At 41.5% G+C, this 19,783-nt stretch overlaps 3 protein-coding genes across 6 annotated transcripts; all 3 read left to right on the forward strand.

Moving 5' to 3' along the window:
- Window positions 1–401: 401 nt before the first annotated feature.
- On the forward strand, window positions 402–12,709 carry lca5 (lebercilin LCA5). Of its 3 annotated transcripts, XM_022226343.2 has the most exons (9): window positions 402–539; window positions 1,658–2,263; window positions 5,578–5,918; window positions 6,228–6,548; window positions 6,757–7,341; window positions 7,786–8,151; window positions 8,536–8,560; window positions 9,144–9,395; window positions 9,833–12,709. In XM_022226343.2, the coding sequence occupies exons 2-9, from the start codon at window positions 1,735–1,737 to the stop codon at window positions 10,474–10,476; spliced, it is 3,063 nt and encodes a 1,020-aa protein (XP_022082035.2). In that variant the 5' UTR covers window positions 402–539; window positions 1,658–1,734; the 3' UTR covers window positions 10,477–12,709. The 3 variants fall into 3 exon arrangements, with proteins under 3 accessions (XP_022082035.2, XP_087002899.1, XP_022082038.2); XM_087146773.1 differs by lacking the exon at window positions 9,144–9,395; XM_022226346.2 differs by lacking the exon at window positions 7,786–8,151.
- Window positions 12,710–13,814: 1,105 nt separating this feature from the next.
- LOC147796584 (uncharacterized) lies at window positions 13,815–16,111 on the forward strand. 2 transcript variants are annotated; one of them, XM_087146619.1, is made up of 2 exons: window positions 13,815–14,139; window positions 14,476–16,111. In XM_087146619.1, exon 2 carries the CDS (start codon window positions 14,486–14,488, stop codon window positions 15,104–15,106), a length of 621 nt encoding a protein of 206 aa, XP_087002745.1. In that variant the 5' UTR covers window positions 13,815–14,139; window positions 14,476–14,485; the 3' UTR covers window positions 15,107–16,111. The 2 variants fall into 2 exon arrangements, with proteins under 2 accessions (XP_087002745.1, XP_087002743.1); XM_087146617.1 differs by having other exon boundaries at window positions 13,832–14,053.
- Window positions 16,112–16,259: 148 nt separating this feature from the next.
- On the forward strand, window positions 16,260–19,526 carry LOC147796585 (uncharacterized). Its single transcript, XM_087146616.1, has 2 exons — window positions 16,260–16,965; window positions 17,837–19,526. The coding sequence occupies exon 2, from the start codon at window positions 17,846–17,848 to the stop codon at window positions 18,470–18,472; it is 627 nt and encodes a 208-aa protein (XP_087002742.1). The 5' UTR covers window positions 16,260–16,965; window positions 17,837–17,845; the 3' UTR covers window positions 18,473–19,526.
- Window positions 19,527–19,783: the final 257 nt, after the last annotated feature.

Genomic DNA, 19,783 nt, shown 5'->3' on the forward strand with positions numbered 1-19,783 from the left:
GTGAGTTGCCCGATAAAGTTTTCACGTACACGTGCATGTATGTTGAGAGCATATTGTAATAGAATCAAGATTTGAAAGAACAATGGTGATTTAGAATCAAGATTATTAGGGGTCTAAATACATGTTTATGAATTTATTGAGTTGAGCCTAGAATCCATCAAAAGAAATTATTGTCTTGGAATTGTCTTGTACCTAAACGTCTCTATTTATAAAGCGAAATTCGGCAAGGCCACCACTAGAAAAAAAACCTTGCATAATGTATCTGACTAATAATGTAATAAAAACCATAGCGTACAGGGAGCCTCATTATATGGCATCACTGGTATCCTACCCATACAAGACATGCCACCTCAAACGGTTGTACACCATCGATCTATTGTTTCTTCTCTTCGGACAATCTCCATAGCAAGTAAACAGCGTTACGGAAGCGCATGCCATTCTGCGTTCTCCGCGACTTCGTGCTCGTATTCAGATGTTATCGAGAAATCTTGTATTCATTATATTAATGGTCGAAACTACAGCCGAAAAGGAGTGCAGAGGTAATCAAAGCTTGTCTTTAAGTTGAACTTTATGATCAGTGTAACATCAGGCAAATGCGGTAGGCCCCTAGTGATTTTTGAGAAATTGCGGTAGGCCCCTAGTGATTTTTGAGAAATTGTCTTGGCCCTAGAAATTAATTCAACTTTACACGTATGCAACATGTTCAACAACATGTTCAGATTTTTTGGACATGTTTGGCTATCAATTTTCTGTTAACACGAAAAATAGTAGGGCCTACGTTAACGTATCGTAACATATCATGCATTGTGTGTAGGCCTAGTGGCACAAGTGAGAGATTAGGTGAGGAATTATGTGAGTCAAGATTTTCTGTCTCTTTAATGTTAGGCGTAATTGGCCAATCTGCACACTTGCCCAATCGATCGCCCTTTGGGTTGGTCAATCCTGTATGAAATCTTAAGACTGACGGGTCTTGCAAGGTTTGAGCAATCGCGCATAGGCCTATCAACCAATTGCACCCAATTACATGCCAGACATTGATGATTGATACCAAACTGTCAGACTGTCCTTCTCAGTGTTAATAGTATTAGGTAGGACTTGCAGGTTTGGAAAATTGTTTGCGGTGACACTGTTGTTAATTACGACGCATCTCAGATAGCATCTGCTCATTTTTGTCCATTTACATGATTTAGATTTGATTTTTATACATGTACTTTTTACAATGATTTGTATGATGTCACAATTTGGTAATTGTTGTTGGACGTGATTGGTAGATGTGTCAGATATTTGTGTTGCATTATTGATCGGGCTTGTAGAAAGTCGGAGACACAACTGTTTTTAAGGCAGAAGTATTAGAAGGAAAATGGCAGTCGACTAATGGTAGGAGGATTGACAGATTGCATCATGGATGAACAATCAGCACTGTAATTGATTGATTTTGCAGATCCATCATTGTACCCAATTCTGTTAGGCACAGAAACCCCAAGATCCTGGTGTTCATCCTATATATTTCATATTTGTTGTTTTTTCTAGTTTTTTTATATGATTTTTAACTTGCAGTTGGTGCTTGCCCTGCTGAAAAAAGATATTGTACTTGTATTTTATTCAAAACAAGCGACACAAATGTCAAAAGAGTCCTATGTTATTTTTCCTCTGACAGAATCAGTCTGCCTGACATTAAGATTCAAAGCTAGTGCCAGCAGGGTGGAACCACTTTTGTCCAGTTAAATAAGAGTTATGACTGCAGTGTACGACAATGACTCCTTCTTTGACTCGGACGGGGAACATGACAGCCGCAAAGCTGACAGTCCATACTTGAAAGGAGCTTACGACCGTGGCAGCAGCCCCCCCACGGAAGTTGGCACGCAGCGAGGTGCCAAAAACAAATCCCTGACGCCTTCGACCTCCGGCAACTTCTCAGCCAAGTCATCCGACTCTATCATGTCTGAGAAAAGTGGGGCCAAGTCGCACAGGTACGGCCACTCCCCATCGCCACCGCGGTCGCCATCCCCGTACAGGAGCCCCTACACACAGTCCCCAGCCTACTCAGACTCCTTCAATTCAGAGGACTCAGAGCAGGATTCTCGCAATGCCTCGCCTGAGAGGGCAAGGCAGGTGTCAAGCAAGAAGCCTCAACATACCGGGAGAGCCCGAGGAGGATACAGCAGTACCTCCTCCAACCGATTCAACAGTGGGACAAGCCAAGATAGCCGAGCGACATACAAGAGCTCAAATTATGGCAAGACCATCAACCGAACAAAGAAAGGTCAGTGATGTGTCAAGCCAGTGATATTTATGTCGTCATGATTATTTTCAAGGAATTTCTTAGTGATTTCAGGGTACTCTTCATATAACAAGCCACAAAGATGCAAACAAAATTGGACTCAAATAAAACTCTACTTAAAACTATCTAATATTAAGGTAATTCCAGAAATTTGGGGTACAAAAGTGTGACATTTTTGTGTCCCTGTTACATCTGACCTTTGTTATTTGACATGGAAATATCACCGGAATTGATTTCAAACTATTACTATTTGTTTGGCCGGTAATTTGCATTAATTCATCACTCTTGGAAATTATGCGTTCTGAACTTACAAAATCATTTGTCAGATGTGACAGGGACACACACAAAAAAATGGACCCCTAATTTCCGGAATTAACCAATGAGCTTGTCAGAACCTTTAAAATTAACAAAGGTTGATATCAATTCATTGAATGAGCACTCTGTACCTCTTTTAATTGTGGGAAAGTAAAGATTTGAAGTATAAAATTAAAATATATTTCCATTAATTTTTTCCAGCAAACTGCTTAGTGATCTAAAATACAAATCACAAAATATGGAGGGTCTGACGTTTCGATCCTAGCAGAATCTTTCTCAAAGGCAAAATGACAAGTGGACAGGACAAGCAAGCCAACAGGGAATCAACCATGAAAGGCTTTACCCCTTGCCCCCTTTGTCCAGCCTGCAGCTTTCTTGACCTTTCCTTTTGTCCTGCATCCGTCCATGCTTGGTTGATTTCCTGTTGCTTGTTTGTCTTGTCTACTTGTCATTTTGCCTTTGAGAAAGATTCTGCTAGGATCAAAACGTCAGGCCCTCCATATTTTGTCATTAATTTTGTTGTTTCAAATGTTCCTAATATCCCAATTTACGATAGGCTGCTTTTACAGCCAGTCCAATTTAAATTTTTTATCATGGTGCAAAATATAACTGGATATTTGAAAAGGCTTCAACCAACTTAAATCCAAAAAAATTTTTAAAAACCCACTGATTTGTGTGACAGATATATTTCATGTGAACATCAATTATCATTGATTTAAAATTGAAATCAGACTCAGTATTAAAAAGAACTGCATTTTTTATTCCGAAAAAATTGTTCATTTTAAGGACAGAAAAGAAACATTAACCCACGTGCAACTTGGCAGAAGAGGGTTTGACAAGAAATCACCTCTGACTATTTTTTTCTAATGAGCCATAAGAGTGTGATAATTTGCATACAGTGTACTCGTAAGGCATTTTGATAAGACATGCCACGGCGGTTTCTACATGTACTGTAAGTGGCCAATGGACTTTCCATTGGTTGCAGGTAATCGGAGTGTGGAATATCCAATTTCCATTCTTCACGTCAGTACATGCATCTGTTTCAAAAATTTGAGTCTTGGAAGGAAAGCCGTGAAGGGCGTAAAATTTAAAATCATAATCTCCAAGAAATATTCCTGAGTTAATGCTTAAAGCCATCTCCCTCTGTTGCCTTAGCAACAACCATCATGCTTCAATTTGTACTCCTCTGCCTGTACATCTGTGCGTGCATGCAGACTGATTTTGTGCATGTGTTTTTGTCCTTCCTTAGCCTTGTCATGGTTGTCAAGACAACAAAGATGGATGAAAGTATTAAGAGATAGCCTTTCAAATCTCAGCAGGGATAGCCGATAATATTAAATTATGTTGAAAGAAGCAGGATGACGTAGGTTCACCAAAAAGGGAGTTATTTTTAGATCAGTAATAATTGATTTGCTTTCTCCAATTTTGATGTTGAGGCTGAGACAAAATTCATTGACCTTATGGTGGGCTTATTATCACAAAGTATTAATTTACATAGGTCAATGACAAAAGGATGATGTGGCAACTGTATTGAAGGTACAGCTTCAGGGATGATTATTGACAAATCTGTTACGTGAGACAAGTCATTGAAAATATTTGCATCATTGAAATTATGAGAAGAAAATGTTGTTGTCTTTATAAACATTTTTTTTATTTTGTCAGCATTCACCATTGCAAATAGGCATGGAATTCATTCAATATTTTCTGACAGTTCTTCATCCTGAGAGCTGATTGACATTGTTTTGGTCATGATTTACACAGTGTTTGAAATTTATTACCACACAGTGCACTGCTCTGTAAGTCACAGACAAGCAGTTGCAGTTAAATAACTTCTTTGAAGGGCTCACAGTTGGGGGAAACAAAGTGAGTCCACTTGTCAATAAGATTAACAAAAACAGGTGCCAAATGCACACATGTGGTTTTCCCACATTTGAGATGGGGGGGAAGTTGCACAAGTTATGTCTCCAAATTCGTGTCATTGGTGCTTTAATAGCAATAGCCAGATGTTGTAATCAGCCAATGAGGCAAGGCAATTCTCAAAAACATCAACATCGTACCAGTTTGAACATGTTTGATGTCTGTGAGTATTAGTCTGTTCATTTGGTGCATTGAAGGCCAAGTTGGAATTTGCTGAATTTGCAAATAATGTCTGCAGAGCTCCCAACATGTACAATTTTGGCATAGTTTTTACGGTTTTCAACCAATTTTATGCTTGCACAATTTTGTTCTTCGTTGGTGCGATATTTGACAACACCGTCTTGAAAAATTTTAAATTTAAAAAGACGCTTCATTCCCGTGTTTCTTTAGACAAAAGTGGTCTGAAAACCGTGGAAGGACTGATAACAAGTCTTTTTAGACTGTGCGCGCAGTGTGGTACCAGTCACATGTTCTAGATGCAGATCGTTACTTGCAAATTTCAGCTGCATGTACGTACATACGTACAGTAGTGTAAGCTGTACACATACAGCATGTGATGGTTGTGGACAAAAGGAACATAACGTCTGGTATCGAGACCACTACTCCAGTGAAGCAGCTAATTTCTCACCAATCGTGCATGTGCAGCGGTATGCGTGGTGTGACGTGCAGCATCGTCGTATTACGTACAGTGGCGTCATGCTTGAAATATGTCGACCAAATGTGGGAAAGAAGCTGAAGCCTTGGCAGAAGTTTCTTCCGAAATACAGTAATGAGTGGCTGCTATAACTTTCATGGCTGCAGAACAATGTTTATTGTACACCCCTTATTAGCTCTTATACGCCATGTAGGTTACTATTCATACAAGTCTACTATGAAAAGGGCTTGCCCTGATCAGTTGACCGTAAATGATGATATTCTGTGCACTACTGCAATAAAAAGTACTATATTTGAAATCTGAATGTTGGGAGCCCCGTGTCTGAGCTCCCATCATGGAAGAGTGAAGGAACTAAACCAGTCTCATTCGTTGTTGTAGTAGTTTTTATAAATTTTTTTTTTACCTTCAGCTTTTCAGAAAACACCACTTAAGAAGTCAGTGGCCGCCGCTAATACCAAACGTTCCAACAGCATTGCCAGCAGCCAGGCCTCGCCACGCAACACCAACGAGGTGACCCGCCGCATGCTGTCAGCCAAGGGCCACACCATCAGCCGGCTGCGCAATGAGTTTAACCAGCTGCAGAAAGAGCACGATGAGACGGTGCGGGAGAACAAGTTGCTGAAGGAGCTGCAGCGACGGCAGGAGCGGGCCTTGGCCAAGTTTGACAGCGAGGAGAGCGAACTGCCGCAGCTGCTCAAGAAGCACAGTGCCGAGCTGGACAGCATGCGTCGACGGATACGGAAGTATCAGGTCAGGAGTTGACCTATCACAATAGAATCATGTCCTTGCAGCTTGTAGAATATCGTACGGTATGAAATAGACAGGTTGCTTTTACAGACTGTAGAAATCTCAGTTGCCAAGAAATTATCCATTGAATTTGAAAGTGTATTTTTTAAGATCCTACACCTTCACCTTAACCCTACCAACGTAAGATCTTTAACTTCTCTAAGAATCAATCAAAAATAGTGTGGCCTGACTATTTGAACTTTGCAAGTTCTTCTTCAGACGCTGAAAGACAAGAATTCTTAGCTTTCATTGGTGTTCCCCCCCCTCCCGCAGGAGCGCGACAGGGACAGAGAGCGCCGCCTGAAGGACAAAGACGAACAGTACCTCCGCGCTGAAGATGAGCTGAAGCATATCCGGGCCCTTGACGAGGACAAGGGCCTCCTAGAGAGGCATGAGCTGCAAAGGAAGCTGGACCGGCTCCGGGGCAAGCTGGAGGCTCGTGACAAGAAGCTGGGCGAGATGGAGCGCTACGTTGAGCACCTCAAGAAGAACCAGCGTCATGAGCTGCACGAGAGACAGGGCCGGGAGGAGGAACTGAAGGGGCAGGTGGCAAGCCTGGAGATGGAGAACGAACGACTGCAGAACCAACTCAGGGTGAGGCTATGGGAATTGCGGAAAAAAGGGGAAAAAAAAAGGAAAAGAAATACAAAGGGATGTATGGGGATGAAACATTTCCAATTTGCTTGGGAAAAAGCAGGATTTAGGGTACAGTCAAAATTTGGAATTGACTTTGTTTTACATCTCCAGCATGAAGTTGTCTTAAACATTTTATCCAAATTCACAATGATTGCATTCATCATAGGAAAAGGAGAAAGAGCTGGAAGTACGTAATATTTACAGCAACCGCCTAATCAAGCCACCAGGCAAACTCCGACATAACCTCTCCCCTACTGGCCTCAAGCCAGTCATGCTGAGCAAGGCCACCTCAACAGACGACCAGTCCAAGCACCCACGCCCACCCCCGACTGAGAGGCAGCAACGGGAGTGGTCAGCTGAGGAAGTCAGGAGGCGAGAGGAACTGACCACCAGGGTCAAGTCCCCGAAGGATGCCACGCCGAAGACAGAGCACAAGGTGGAACCGGAGAAGCCAAAACAGAAAGAACGAAAATCAGAGGAACCTAGCGAGGAACCAAACAAGGAACTCTCAGAGCACGAGAAGATCCTGCGTGATCTGGACATGGGATGGGGGAGGCGGGACGGTGGTGAAGAAAGGCAGAGGCAGGAGGAGGGAAGACGGAGACAATTGGAGGAGGAAGAACGTCGGAAGAAAGAAGAGGTACGGCAGAAAGAGCTGGAGGAGAGACTCCGACGGGAGGAAGATGAAAGACGGAGGAGACGGGTGGAAGAAGAAGCAGCGGCAAGGAAGAAACTGGAAGAGGAAGAAAAGGTAATGTAGGTTAACGTGGGAGAAATATTAATGATCAAAGCAACCTAAATGTACCAATTCTCAACTTTCCCGTGGAAGGATATCCTTACGTCCTTTGAGTGAGACGTCTATGCCATCGTCAGCATTTTGGGTAGTTTATATTCTTGGTTTACCCCTACCCCAAAAAATTCTTGTTCATTTGACAAAAAAAGCCTGCTCATTTAAGTGAGCCTTCCGAGATCGTCAGAGCTGGTCAAACATTCCAGTCAGCATTCCAGGTTGCATGACACAACAGAGTAATTAATTTCAACACAACCATGTTATTCTTTATCTAATTTTTAAGGATCACTGAGCCAAGATTTCGTTCATTTTTCCTCCTTTTTAAAGTAAATTCTTTGTCCTTGTTGCTTACAAACTTTCTGGAATTCTTGTTAATTCAAGTCTCATCCCTCCTTTCATCAACAGCCTTCCGTGTACAAAAGACCCAGTTTCTTTGGTTCCAAGCAAGATGCCTCTAGCTCCCAGTACAAACCCAGTTTCCTGGACTCAAGTCCATCCACAAACTCTAAACTCTCATTCAAACGAGACGACGACTCATCCAGTTACAAACCCAGTTTTTTTAATACTTTGACAAAACCTGAGCATCCACAATCAAATCAGAACGTAACCAGTGCAACTCAAAACCCTCAAGAAATGACACCAAGTTCTGTCAGTGCAAATCCAAAAGCAAAGTCCCATATTCTTGACGACGACGATGACTTCTTTGAGACCCAGCCCCCATCAACAAACCTTCCAGCGTGGTTAAGGGACAGTTCCAACACCACAGAAGTGGTAAACAACATATCAGCTTCTGTTTGACTGTTGGCGTGAGAATTTGCAGTGACAGAAAAATCTTTCGTTAGAGTTTCAAATCATCAGTCCCCCTACCATGTTTTCGTCAAGTTTGGACATTTTTAACATCTTTTTTGCTTGTTAACTAACATTCCTCAGATTCTTCTGTGTTGATGCCAAGGCAACGATTCCCTCATAAAAGCTGCTTGCCTAACACTGCATTTTATTTACGAGGTCGCTGAAGCTCACAAGTCTCGAAAGTTCCATCTTCAGCATTTGACGGAAATTACCGATCACCCTTTTTGCAGTGTTTTGCACACATTTGCAGCAACAAAGAAACTGTGCTTTAAAGTTGTTTGTTGTTTTTGTTTTTGTTTTCCGCAGGAGAGGGAAAAGAAGAAGAAAGAAGGTAGGCTTTTTGTTCATGAAAAAGTCGTTTCACAGTCGTTTTAGCCTTTAGGATTACGACTAGGTTTTTAAGTCAGAAAACCATTAATGAATATCTATGGAGGAAGATATTAACAGTGTAAAGTATATGTAATGAGAAAGACTTGCTTTAATTTTTGTTTCATAAAAGTGAGCAAAGGGACTTTTTCCTTGTTTGTTGGGTTGGGTCGGGTCAGATTGGGTTGGGTTAGTCTGCTTACCTGTGTCTCTTTCCAAGTTTACACTGTATTTTTGATAGCCTTTGCACTGCTTGTAGAGTGTTTCTTATGTCGTTATTGCGCTAAGCAAAACTGTAAGTTCTCGGTAACTGCTTACAAAATGAAGCCACCACAACATACTTTACACACACTTAACTTTCATCACAACACACTTTGTAGTGATCATTCATCTTGTGGGAGTCATTGCCAAAATTCACTTTAACAGGCGCAGCGCTTGGGGTTTTTGTTTCTACTCAAGATTGCTAATGCTTGGCTGCATTCTTGTTTCACTGTGAAACATTCTTATCTGCCCACTCGCCCATCTCACCCCATTCCCTCACCACTCAGTCCTTGAAGAAGCCAGTTACTCCCCCGATTTTGACAACTCGCCCAACGACAACGACAGTGAGGAGAACGTCCCCTTCTTTGGGTCCAAACCAACCGGAGTGCAGAAACCGCCTGTGGCCAAGACCCCACCATATGCCGTTAACAGTGTACGGGATTTGCATCGGTATTCCCGCGGTGACAACAACAGCAACCTCCCCAAACAGGGCATAGACGAAGGGGGCCAGATTGACCTGAACCAAGCTAACACAGCTGGTATGACACTGATTTTTCTGTTCCCTCTTTTTTTCCACTCATTACACTCACCACAGTTTCATTGCTTTCCTGCTTGAGTTCTTCTTTAACTATGTACATTAACAAAGTATGCATGGCTAATTCCCTTTTTGCAGTAGGAATGGTGCTGAAAATGACCAAAAAACCCGTACTATTTGTTGGCCTGGCAAGGCCACCAACAAAGATCTTTAGATGGAAGGCATGTTAACTCACTCTTTACTAACTGGTCTTCTGTGATTTTTAGATAAGAGGGTTGATTCCAAAGGATCTGTTGGTGTTAGGTTCTCGGTTAGAAACAAAGAACACAGAGAAATTAGTCCCTCTGGTTGGATTTGAACCCTGGTCAAGCTATTTTAAAGACTTCATTTCAAAGACTATGTCCTTCAGCGGTAGATGTGTTCATGTTTTGAAATGTGCAGATCAGGAAAAGGAGGCTGAGCATTTAGCTGAGGAGCGTCGCAAGAAGGACCTGCTCCTGGCCAAGATGCGAGAGATTGATGATGGCAGGAAGCCTGACTCCGGCCGAAGCCACAAGAGCTACAACTTCACCAAGCCAGTGGAGAATCTCCACAATGGAGTCCCCTCCCACCCGGAGGAGACTGGGCCGGCAAAGGGAAAGAAGGATGATGCCCTGTCATTTGGAAGCTACGCGCCGACCTTCACGAGCGGCAAAGTGGCACAGAAACCCAAGAAGAAGTCATTCTTTGACGATGATGACGATAGTGACAGTGATCTGTTCTCCAAACGGAAACCGGCCACCTCACCGCAGGGCGATAAAAAATCCAACCTCATGGCTGATCTCTTTGGCAACAGCGCCAGCGAGGAGAAGGTGACCAAGTCCTCATTTGGCGAGGACAAGAACGTCTTCACGTCCTCCACCAAAGCCAAGCCCCTCTCCTACCCTTGGGAGAAAAAGGTGGATGTTGTAGGGGGGACAAACGCAGCAAGCCCAGGAGCTGCAAACAGCTCTAAAGACAAGGGTCCCTCAGCCTCTAAAGCCGTCATGAACATGTCACACGACAGCCTCGATGATATCGACGACATAGAGGAAGTGGTACTCTGAAAGTCTCATACTTGTGTGTTCTTTCAAGTTTTTAGATGTACAAACCTTGTACAAATGCTGTTATTTATGAATATATTTTATTCAAATATATCTGTAAACATGTAAAAATAAAAAAGATATAAAGGTTAAAAAGCATTTCATCATGAACAGAACAAATTTCTCTGTAGCATGCATTTTTTATTTACAATCATGTTTTGCAATTGCTTCATCCTTTAACATTTCTGAAGAAGTACATAATTATGTATAATGCCTCATGCAGGTAATTCCAAATTGAGTCAACAGTTTGTTCAAGAGCTTACAGTGTAGGTGTCCGGAAATAGCTGATATCCTCATTGCAGATGTACAGACTGGCAAAGTGTACATTTTTGGATGCATTTTTTAAAAGGGGTCAATTGCCTCTTTATTACTGGCCATTTTTAGCAAACCGTTCACACTGCAGGTTTCCTGCCATGCTTTGAATCTTCTGAAATGGCCTTTGTTGACGAGCTCTAGTAACACCAGCAGAGCCAAACTTGTCTTTTTTTTTTTTCCATGTGGATTCCAACTGACCCTTGTTTGTCATTTTGTTCATTTGTAATCTTATATGTTTGAATATTCCATTCTAGAGCACATCAAAGAACAAAGCACTTCTGAAGTATGAAGTCCTAGCTCACCCAGAATAATGTATCAACATTCAGGGAACTGAACTACGAAGGGTTTGGAATGATCTTCCTTCAATGTTTGGTGAAAATGTGGCAAATTTGACCCATTTTTGAACTTTTTGATGGGCAGTGCTGCATTGTTCTTCCTTTATTGTGAGATTTTCGTTTAATTTCGAGCTCTCTTTTCATTTTTTGACCCAGAACTACTGGAATAGTACCCCTTCCCAAATGTGCATTGTGCTTGAACTTTGGTTTGTTAACTATATACGTTGTGCCATTTGGTGTTTCCTAGATTTGTCTCCATCCAGGATGTTGGTGTTTTGTTTCGCACTTTGAAAGCACCTGATGAGGTACATGCATGCTTGGCTTCAGCCATGCACATTTTATGCATGTTATATGAAAAAAAGTGTTACCTTTCATAGTACTCCAAAGATGGATTTTCAAAGAATTTCTTTGCAAGCTGTTTCCCTAGATGGTGTTTAGCAGAATGCATACCGTGCACGATATGGGGCCGATGGGTAACCCCCCCCCATGTCCAATCCCTATACACACTCTAGACAATTGTTGCCTAACACATCTTCCCTAGAAGTCTGTAAAGAATTCCTGAGATTCCGTTCAAACCATGACCAACACAAAGGCGGGGGGGGGGGTTTCTCTCCACCCCATATCTTGCTTCATATGGCAGAATGAGAAGAATTATTCATTGGAATTATAATACATGTAGTTCTGTGTAGTGTTGCCATGGCAACGAATGGGCTTCTTTTTAGAATTTCGCTGTTGCACATGTGTGCTGTCCAGTTGTGTTTTGAAATCGATGCCCACCAGCGAAGGTAGAGCTTTACTCAAAACTATTAGCGGACTTCGGAACGGAACTGTGAATCATTCAAGAAGCGGACTTCCCATTCAGACAAAGCCCACTGTGTTTGTACAAATACTCAGCCCAAACACAAGTGTCATTTATGTATTTGTGTGCTTATTCAATTGTGCTCCATTGTCAAGTTTCAGCTTGAAACTCCTTTGTGTTTAGTACTCTTTGGATAAATGCAAAGTTTCAAGGGTATAAGCCATCAGTGTTTTATTAGACTTGCCTTTCTTTCACTGCAGGTTACTGACTCAATCTCATCAGCAGTTGACAGTGTAGAACGTAAAGATTCAGCAATCATGCCTTTTCTGAGACATTCCTTTGGTTGTCAAAGTACTAACACGTGCAAATTGTACTGTCAAGATAGACTTGGTTTGTAGTCGAACTGAGGGGGATTCGAACCGAGGTCCCCACAATTGGGGAGGCAAGTGCCGTGGCATTGTGAATGTGTTGGGCAAGCAGCAAGTGTTTGTCTGTTTTGGACTTCAAGAATTGTCAGTTGAACAAGTGCTTCACAGGTTTAAAGTGGGTAACTGATTTACATAGTTTATTCATTTGAACCAGGAGGCATCTTTGATGGATTCAGCTAGATGATGAAATATCACTGCTTAATGTCAGTAAATATCAATCATCTGTGGGCTAATACCTTCTGTGTGTCAGATAAGCAGCATGGAAACTGATCAATACTCCTAACAGAACTGTTTGAAATAAAGGTCAACAATATAACACACATGCAGGAGTGCATTTTTCTGTGTTTCCTCTGAAAACTGAAAATGAATTGTTTTATTGAGGTCCATTTGAAAGTCTTGACATGTAAAAGTCTCCAGCCCCCAACCCACCCTGGTGAATACAGCCTTACCACTTATCATGTCAGTTTAAGCACTGATAATTGACATCGCAGATTTTCATTCAGTTGGTTGTCCTTGCAAACGTCCTGATATTTTGCTTCTTTTCAAACCAAAAAAAAATATGCCCAAACAGAAACAAACAAAGCAGACCCATGGGGAAATCGAATTCACGCCGACTGAATTGTATTTCGTATTCTTCTGTGGTTCATGAAGGATAACTGAGATTGTCAGAGCATACTCGTTCTTATCATCCATTGTAAGAGGAAGGGGTCGGATGGTTCGCGACCGGGGTGCAGATCACACAGGAAACAAGTGTAGCCATGATACAAATGAACTTAATGACATGCCATTCAGTGTGGTCAATGGAAATTTTAACTCTATGTCAAATTCCTGTGGATTTCAAATAGGTTCTATATCGGGAGGCTGATGTGGAATATTTACCAGTCACCGGTACCGCCCGGTACCATGATCTGCATGCTTGGCGGCGCTGTAGGATCTGTTTGATCGTACTCGCTACTAGTTACAATGTGTAGGCTATCCGAATCCCTGTCGGTATGGCTACAGTATTAAATTATGCACCTGAAAAGCGCGGTACCAAAAACGTCACGGTGGCGAATTTGTGCAAGGATGGGGAATGTTAACACTGAGTTCCTCATGCGTGATCATGCGGGTTCAAAATTTGGGAAATTGACATATTCTTTATTTTTCAGTTTCCTCATTTTTTATTTATTTCTGTTCATCCAGCAGTGCATTTAGCGCTAATTATATAGGATTGATGAAAACAATGAAGAAATGTTCAGTTTTAGGAAGTAAGCCAAAAGAACTGAAAGTTCCAGCTCCAAGAAACGAAACTTTTCACTAATGTGGCTGTAGGTTTGCGTCGCCGTACGGGCGCCGAAAGCCAGGCCCACCGAAGACCATACTGAACTTGCTCGTATCAACTATGTCATTTTGGACCATGAATTCGATTGGTAACGATCGTCTTTGTAATGTATTTGTAAACACATTTCCAGAGAAAAAAAACATTCACTAGGGGTCTGCGTACCTGGCGCTAACCGTCACCTGCCCACCGTCACACCCAAGTAGTGCAACCCTGTACTAGTCACTGCCCAGACCCAACGTTTCCCATTATTTTCTGGGGTATAAAACGGAGTACATGTACATTAACTAGACCTGAGTCAGTTCAACATTTCATTACCTGTTAGAGTGCACAGAGACGCCAACAGGTGGGTAAGACGTATTCGTCATCAGTAAGTGGACCGAGAAAAAAACTGTCCTGCAGTGTGGGAACTGAGAATTCCGGAAATTAAAAGTTAATTGTCATTGAAGCCGTTGGAAAATACGAGAGATAAAGTAAACATATTTCTGACAAAATGTACACTGATTTTCAGTTTGAATTTTTCATTTATGTTCAAAAGTGGAAGGGGCAGTGACATGTTTCGTTTAATTTTAATCGGCATAGCTCTCCCGCCATTGTTTTTATCTAACAAACAAAAATGTGACGGAAGGATATTGGTTAAATTAAACCACAAAACTAATGACGTATTCATTCCGACAACTGTGTTCTGAAAGTGAATTGGTACATATTATTTTGAGAACTCACAGACTTTTATTGCTACATGTTCCTTTTGTTTTGTTTTGTTGACAGAATCCAACTTATGATGCATTTCTTTGAAGTGTTTGCCGTCATTGTGGCAGTGGTTGGTACCACTTACGCCTGCAGTGTACCTATTGGCTGGAAATCACAGTCGATCGAAGAGAGAGCTAGGGAACCCAAGTGGGTGGTGTACGGCACAGTAGCAAGTAATCACATGCCCGTGTCAGGTTTCAGTAATATAACAGATCAGCATTACTGGGTCGTGGTCCAACCTCTGTGCTGGCTGAGGGGTGGGCTGGAAAAGTCCTTGCAAAGTAACACCACGGTGTTTCAGAATATCACCGTTGAGGAGGTAGCACTCTGCACTTTCAGTAACCTCACCAGGGGGAAAAGGTACATTCTTTTTCTCAGCAAAAATGTTGGAACCAATTTCACCGTCAGTGATGTGAATGTACAGTCTGGCGCCCTTGAGGACCCTTCGAAGGAGACCTTCGAGGCTGTCCATCGCGGCATCGATACAGGACTCAAGAAAGGCTACCCTGATGGAAAGTGCTTGGATGGGGTAGATGTGCCATGCTTCACTGGGGTTCCTGACCCAAAAGTCTGTAACCGGGGTGTGTCCATCGGCGTTGGCCTTTGGTGCTTAATCTTAGCGGTGATGTGGGCTATATCTGTTTATTGATTTGGTTACTGCAGAATTTTGTAGAAATCATTTTGATGTTTGATAAGGGCTTATAGGCTATGTCAAAGTTTGATGTCTGTATTAAACAGATTGAGAAATTCAGAACTGATTCTTAGCGTGAGTTTATCTTGTATATTTGTATTGCTAAAATTTTAAAACTCAGTTCAATTTGAGGATTGTCCTGGCTCGAGTAAACCATAGGATTGCAAAGGTAACATTTCAAAAATGTCGAACCCTTCCCATGTTTGTTTAAATATAGCCTGTTTTTAATTGGTTCAAGATTGTACAGGTATAGGTGGTCAACGATGGAGGGGGGGGGGTGATAGCAGGAAGCTCTCTGGACACAGGGCATACAGGTCCTTTCTGGGTTTCCCCCAAGGTCCGGCAGCCCAGCTAGTTTTATTCTTGCACATAATTGTATGGAAAATGTAAGATAAACAGGGCTTCATCAACGTACGTCACTATATAGGCAGAGAAACGGTACCCCAAATTAGAGGAATAACCAAAAATGAAAATTAAGCTTCAAACTTTCAAAAATTAAAAAACTCTTTTATGAGTTGTTACTCTTTTGTATGAATGCAAAGTTTAAAAGGTTAAAACATCAATGGTGTTGTTAACTTTGCCTTTGTGTCATAGTTTATTGGATCGACTTTATATGTACTTACAGTGTAGAATGTTGAGATTAAGCAAAATACAACCTTTCCTGAAACACATTTTTTCAATGTACTCAAAGACTTGGTTCGTAGCTGAACTTTTGGATTTGAACAGAGGTCACCACAGTTGGGGAGGAAAGTGCAATTTTCATTCTTTGATGTATTCAGCTCAAAATTCCAGCATCCTTACGAAATGAAATATCAGTACTACACAGCATTTTACATTCATATCAAACATGTGTGCCGGGGATACTATCTTGTGTCAGATAAGTACCATGGAAAGTTAACAGTGTACAAGAACCTTTTAAGTACTTCAAACAGTAGTGCTTTTAAATAAAAGTAAATACATGTAGATGCATACACAAGACTTTAAATTTTTGGTGTGTATTGTCTCAGGCAAAAACGTAGTTTCATTAATCTTGTAATCTTGGCCTTTAACCAGTCCTCCGCCCTCTTCCATACAGCCTTGACACTTATCACATCAGTTTTTATTTAGCTTCACCTTGTAATTTGGCAGGTATGTCCATGGAGGTAGCCTACCACCGCGGTATGTCCACGGGATGATCGCTGGTGGTGGCCGCGGAAGGAGACTATTTTCTCATGTGCGTGCATGGAGGGGTTACGTCTGTGTGTGTTCCTTCCTCCATGGTCTGTCAAAATTGTCCTTTCATAAGCTTGTCACAAATTGCAGACTCAAAGATGTAGGCCCTATAATTTAAATAACGGGTTCAAAATTCGGGAAAATGGCATATGTGCAAGCTCCGTGGTACATGAAATGAAATGAAAGAGCCGCAGCCAGAGCAAAGAACAGAGAAACATAACATTTAACTAGTGCGGCCACAGGTATAGGCCAGCAGGTCGGGCTCGCTATTGTGTGCAAAGATTGTACAGCGCGGCGCTGTACGATCTTTGATTGTGTGACCGTCGACCATGGACTCCCGAAGTTCCGATCATTTGTGTAATGTTTTCGTAAACACATTTCCATAGAATACGCGCCTAACCTTCAACTGAGTCACACCTTGGCAATTCAGCACTCATCAGTGTTCGTGTCAATACATGGAGGTAGAAACTCCCCGGTCGATTCAAGTTATGCTCTGACATGCCTATGGATACTGAGCTTGGCGGCCTGTCAGATTTTGTTTCGTGAACTGTCTCATTAGACCTGTTGTAGATCACCTGTTCACGTGCACTGAGAAAACCAGACGGGTAAGACGAACAAAAAAATCCAGTCCCCTGAAAATTTCAGCACTTTGCTTGTTGTCATTGAAGTCAGGAGAGAGTCATTAACTCATGAAGTGAATGATGTTTAACAACTTTTAAGTTAACCAGAGCTTGTTAAACCATGCAGGAATAAAATTAAATTAGACCGTCTTTATTCATGTGTAGGTCAAAACTCGAGCAACAGTTCCATCAAAACATGGAGGTAGAATCACATGATCAAAACAATGAGACAAGTCTCTCCTTACATCAATGTAAAATTGAGTATCCAAGATTTAAAACTCAAGACTAGAACAAGCTAAACTAGAGACTAAAAACTGGAGACCCCAACACTGGAACTGCTTTGGAGATACAACCCCAAATTTGAGGGAGTCGTAGTGTGGCCTTAATCAAGCAACCACCGAGTGTTGGTCATTCCACCAGTACTGCGCCAGTTTCCCAGTCACTATTGGCAACATGTACTCGAGCCACACCCTGGCAGGTTGAGACCACATAGCATGCCCTAATGAAACAGGTTGATGCAGTGAGCAGAGACAACAGAAGGAATCACACTGCCCATTCCTTTCTAGGGCACCTTATACCCAATTCATGCTTGAGTGTACACAGTACAATTTTAAGGAATGCACTGTATAGCAGAATAGGAACAGTTGCTGTAGGTCTGTGACAGTGAACAACTATGTGATACAATGATAGTACACCATAGACTTGCTACAGGCAACTGGTAACAAACTGTTTCTGATTTTTGTGTAAAGCTTTGGCACAGCGGATATACCGTTGTTTAAATTTAACATGTGAAAATGTTATGGAAGGATGTTAAACCAGGAGTACAAAACCATTGCGTGTATCTTTTTGTTGACAGAATCCAACTATGATGCATTTCTTTGAAGTCCTCTGCATCTTTCTGGCAGTGGTTAGTATCACTTATGCCTGCAGTGTAAGTGACGACTGGAAATCAGAGTCGATCGAAAACAGAGCTAGGAAACCCAAGTGGGTGGTGTACGGCACAGTAGCAAGCGATCACATGCCCATGCCCGGCTCTAATTTGCAAATAGACCAGCACTATTGGGTTGTGGTTAAACCTCTGTGCTGGCTGAGGGGTAACCCGCAACCAGAAGACTCCATGCAAAGTAACACCACAGTGTTTGAGAACATCACTGTCTCTGAAGACGCTCCCTGTGTTTTCAGTGACCTCATCAAGGGGAAGACGTACATTCTTTTTCTTGGCAAAGGTCTTGGAACCAATTTCTCCGTCTATGATGTGAATGTGCAGCCTGGCGCTCTCGAGGACCCCTCTGAGGAGACCTTCGAGGCTGTCCATCGCGGCATCGATGCAGGACTCAAGGAGGGCTACCCTGATGGAAAGTGCTTGGATGGGGTAGATGTGCCATGCTTTACTGGGGTTCCTGACCCAGAAGTCTGTAACCAGGGCATGTCCATCGGCATCGGCCTTTGGTGCTTAATCTTGGCGGTGATGTGGGCCATATCTGTTTATTAACCATGTTGACACAGAATTCTAGCTTGTCTGTTGTAGAAATTTTAATTGTGTTAAATGACTTGATGATTGGCTAATTGTAGGTGATTTCACAATACTACTACTTTTCATCATTTTTTTGTTTATATTTGTATATGTAGCTTGAGTAGAAGCTTTAAATGGAAATTTTAGATTAATATTATCTCCGGATTTGATCTGTAATATTTTGGGAATTGATGCAATTAAACAATCCAGTACGATTTGTCTGATAAGATAGCACATTGGGAGAGTTTTTAACCTACTCCATGACCAGGATTATCCTGAGTTTGTCTGGTGTTATGTGTATCAGGCGAAGTTTTTAAACTGTATCAACTAATTTTTAGGGTTGTTCTAACTCAGCTACCAACCAATTACTGCGATGCTAACTGCTCAAAAATTGTAAACCCTTTCTTGCCACTTTGTGTAATTCCATCACCTATAACCAGATTTTTATGAGTTCAAGGCTGAATAGGTGGTTTTGGAACCATTCCCTTAAATTTGACTTACTGTAGCAATTTCATTCCAACACGTGTGCCTAGAATGGCATTACAGAGTGCTCAATCCTGGTTAATTTAAAACGAAAATCTCTTGCACAGTGATGTTGGGGTTAATGGCATTAAATTGTTCAAGATTTTAGCCCTGTACATATTTTTCAACAAAAAGTTTACAATATTACAGAGTGAGTGACTTGATTTAATTTTTATATTAATGTTAATATCATTTATAGAGTAATGTGTTTATTTAACCATAATACATTCTCAGAAGAAATAGTCATGACTATAAACAGAAATATTAATTGGAGCAGATCGATATTGACACTCAAGTGTAAAGTTGTGAAAAGTACTGTCATTGTAAGATTTGTATTTTTAGTAACATTCAGAAAATTATCTCTTTATGTAAGAATTTAACACTCAAGAATTTGAAGGAGGAGTAAATAATCTTTAAAACAAATGATACTGTTTTGGTCTTGTTGCAATGTTTCAATTAGAAATTTCATTTTAGAAATAAACAAAAAGAAGTGAAAATGGAAAAATTGGAACATTTTTCAACTTGTGATTAGCTCAGACTTTGAAATTTTGCCTGTATGAAAATAGAAATTGAAGATTTTCAAGATTGCAGGTACTTGTACCAAACATTGACAGCATGTTCTGTTTACTGATTTTTGGTGGAATTCCATCGACCCCTCCCCCCTCGCCTCCAGCATGACCTGAGCCCGCCAACATTTCAATACTCCACCCCGGAACTGAGCAAGCCAACGTGGCCTTTCATTTTCTGACTCACAAGAGGGCGCTTCAA

Source organism: Acanthaster planci, linkage group LG15 (assembly GCF_054643075.1).
Source record: "Acanthaster planci isolate LZ-2023a linkage group LG15, COTS_SCS, whole genome shotgun sequence".
Classification (NCBI taxonomy): Eukaryota; Metazoa; Echinodermata; class Asteroidea; order Valvatida; family Acanthasteridae; genus Acanthaster; species Acanthaster planci.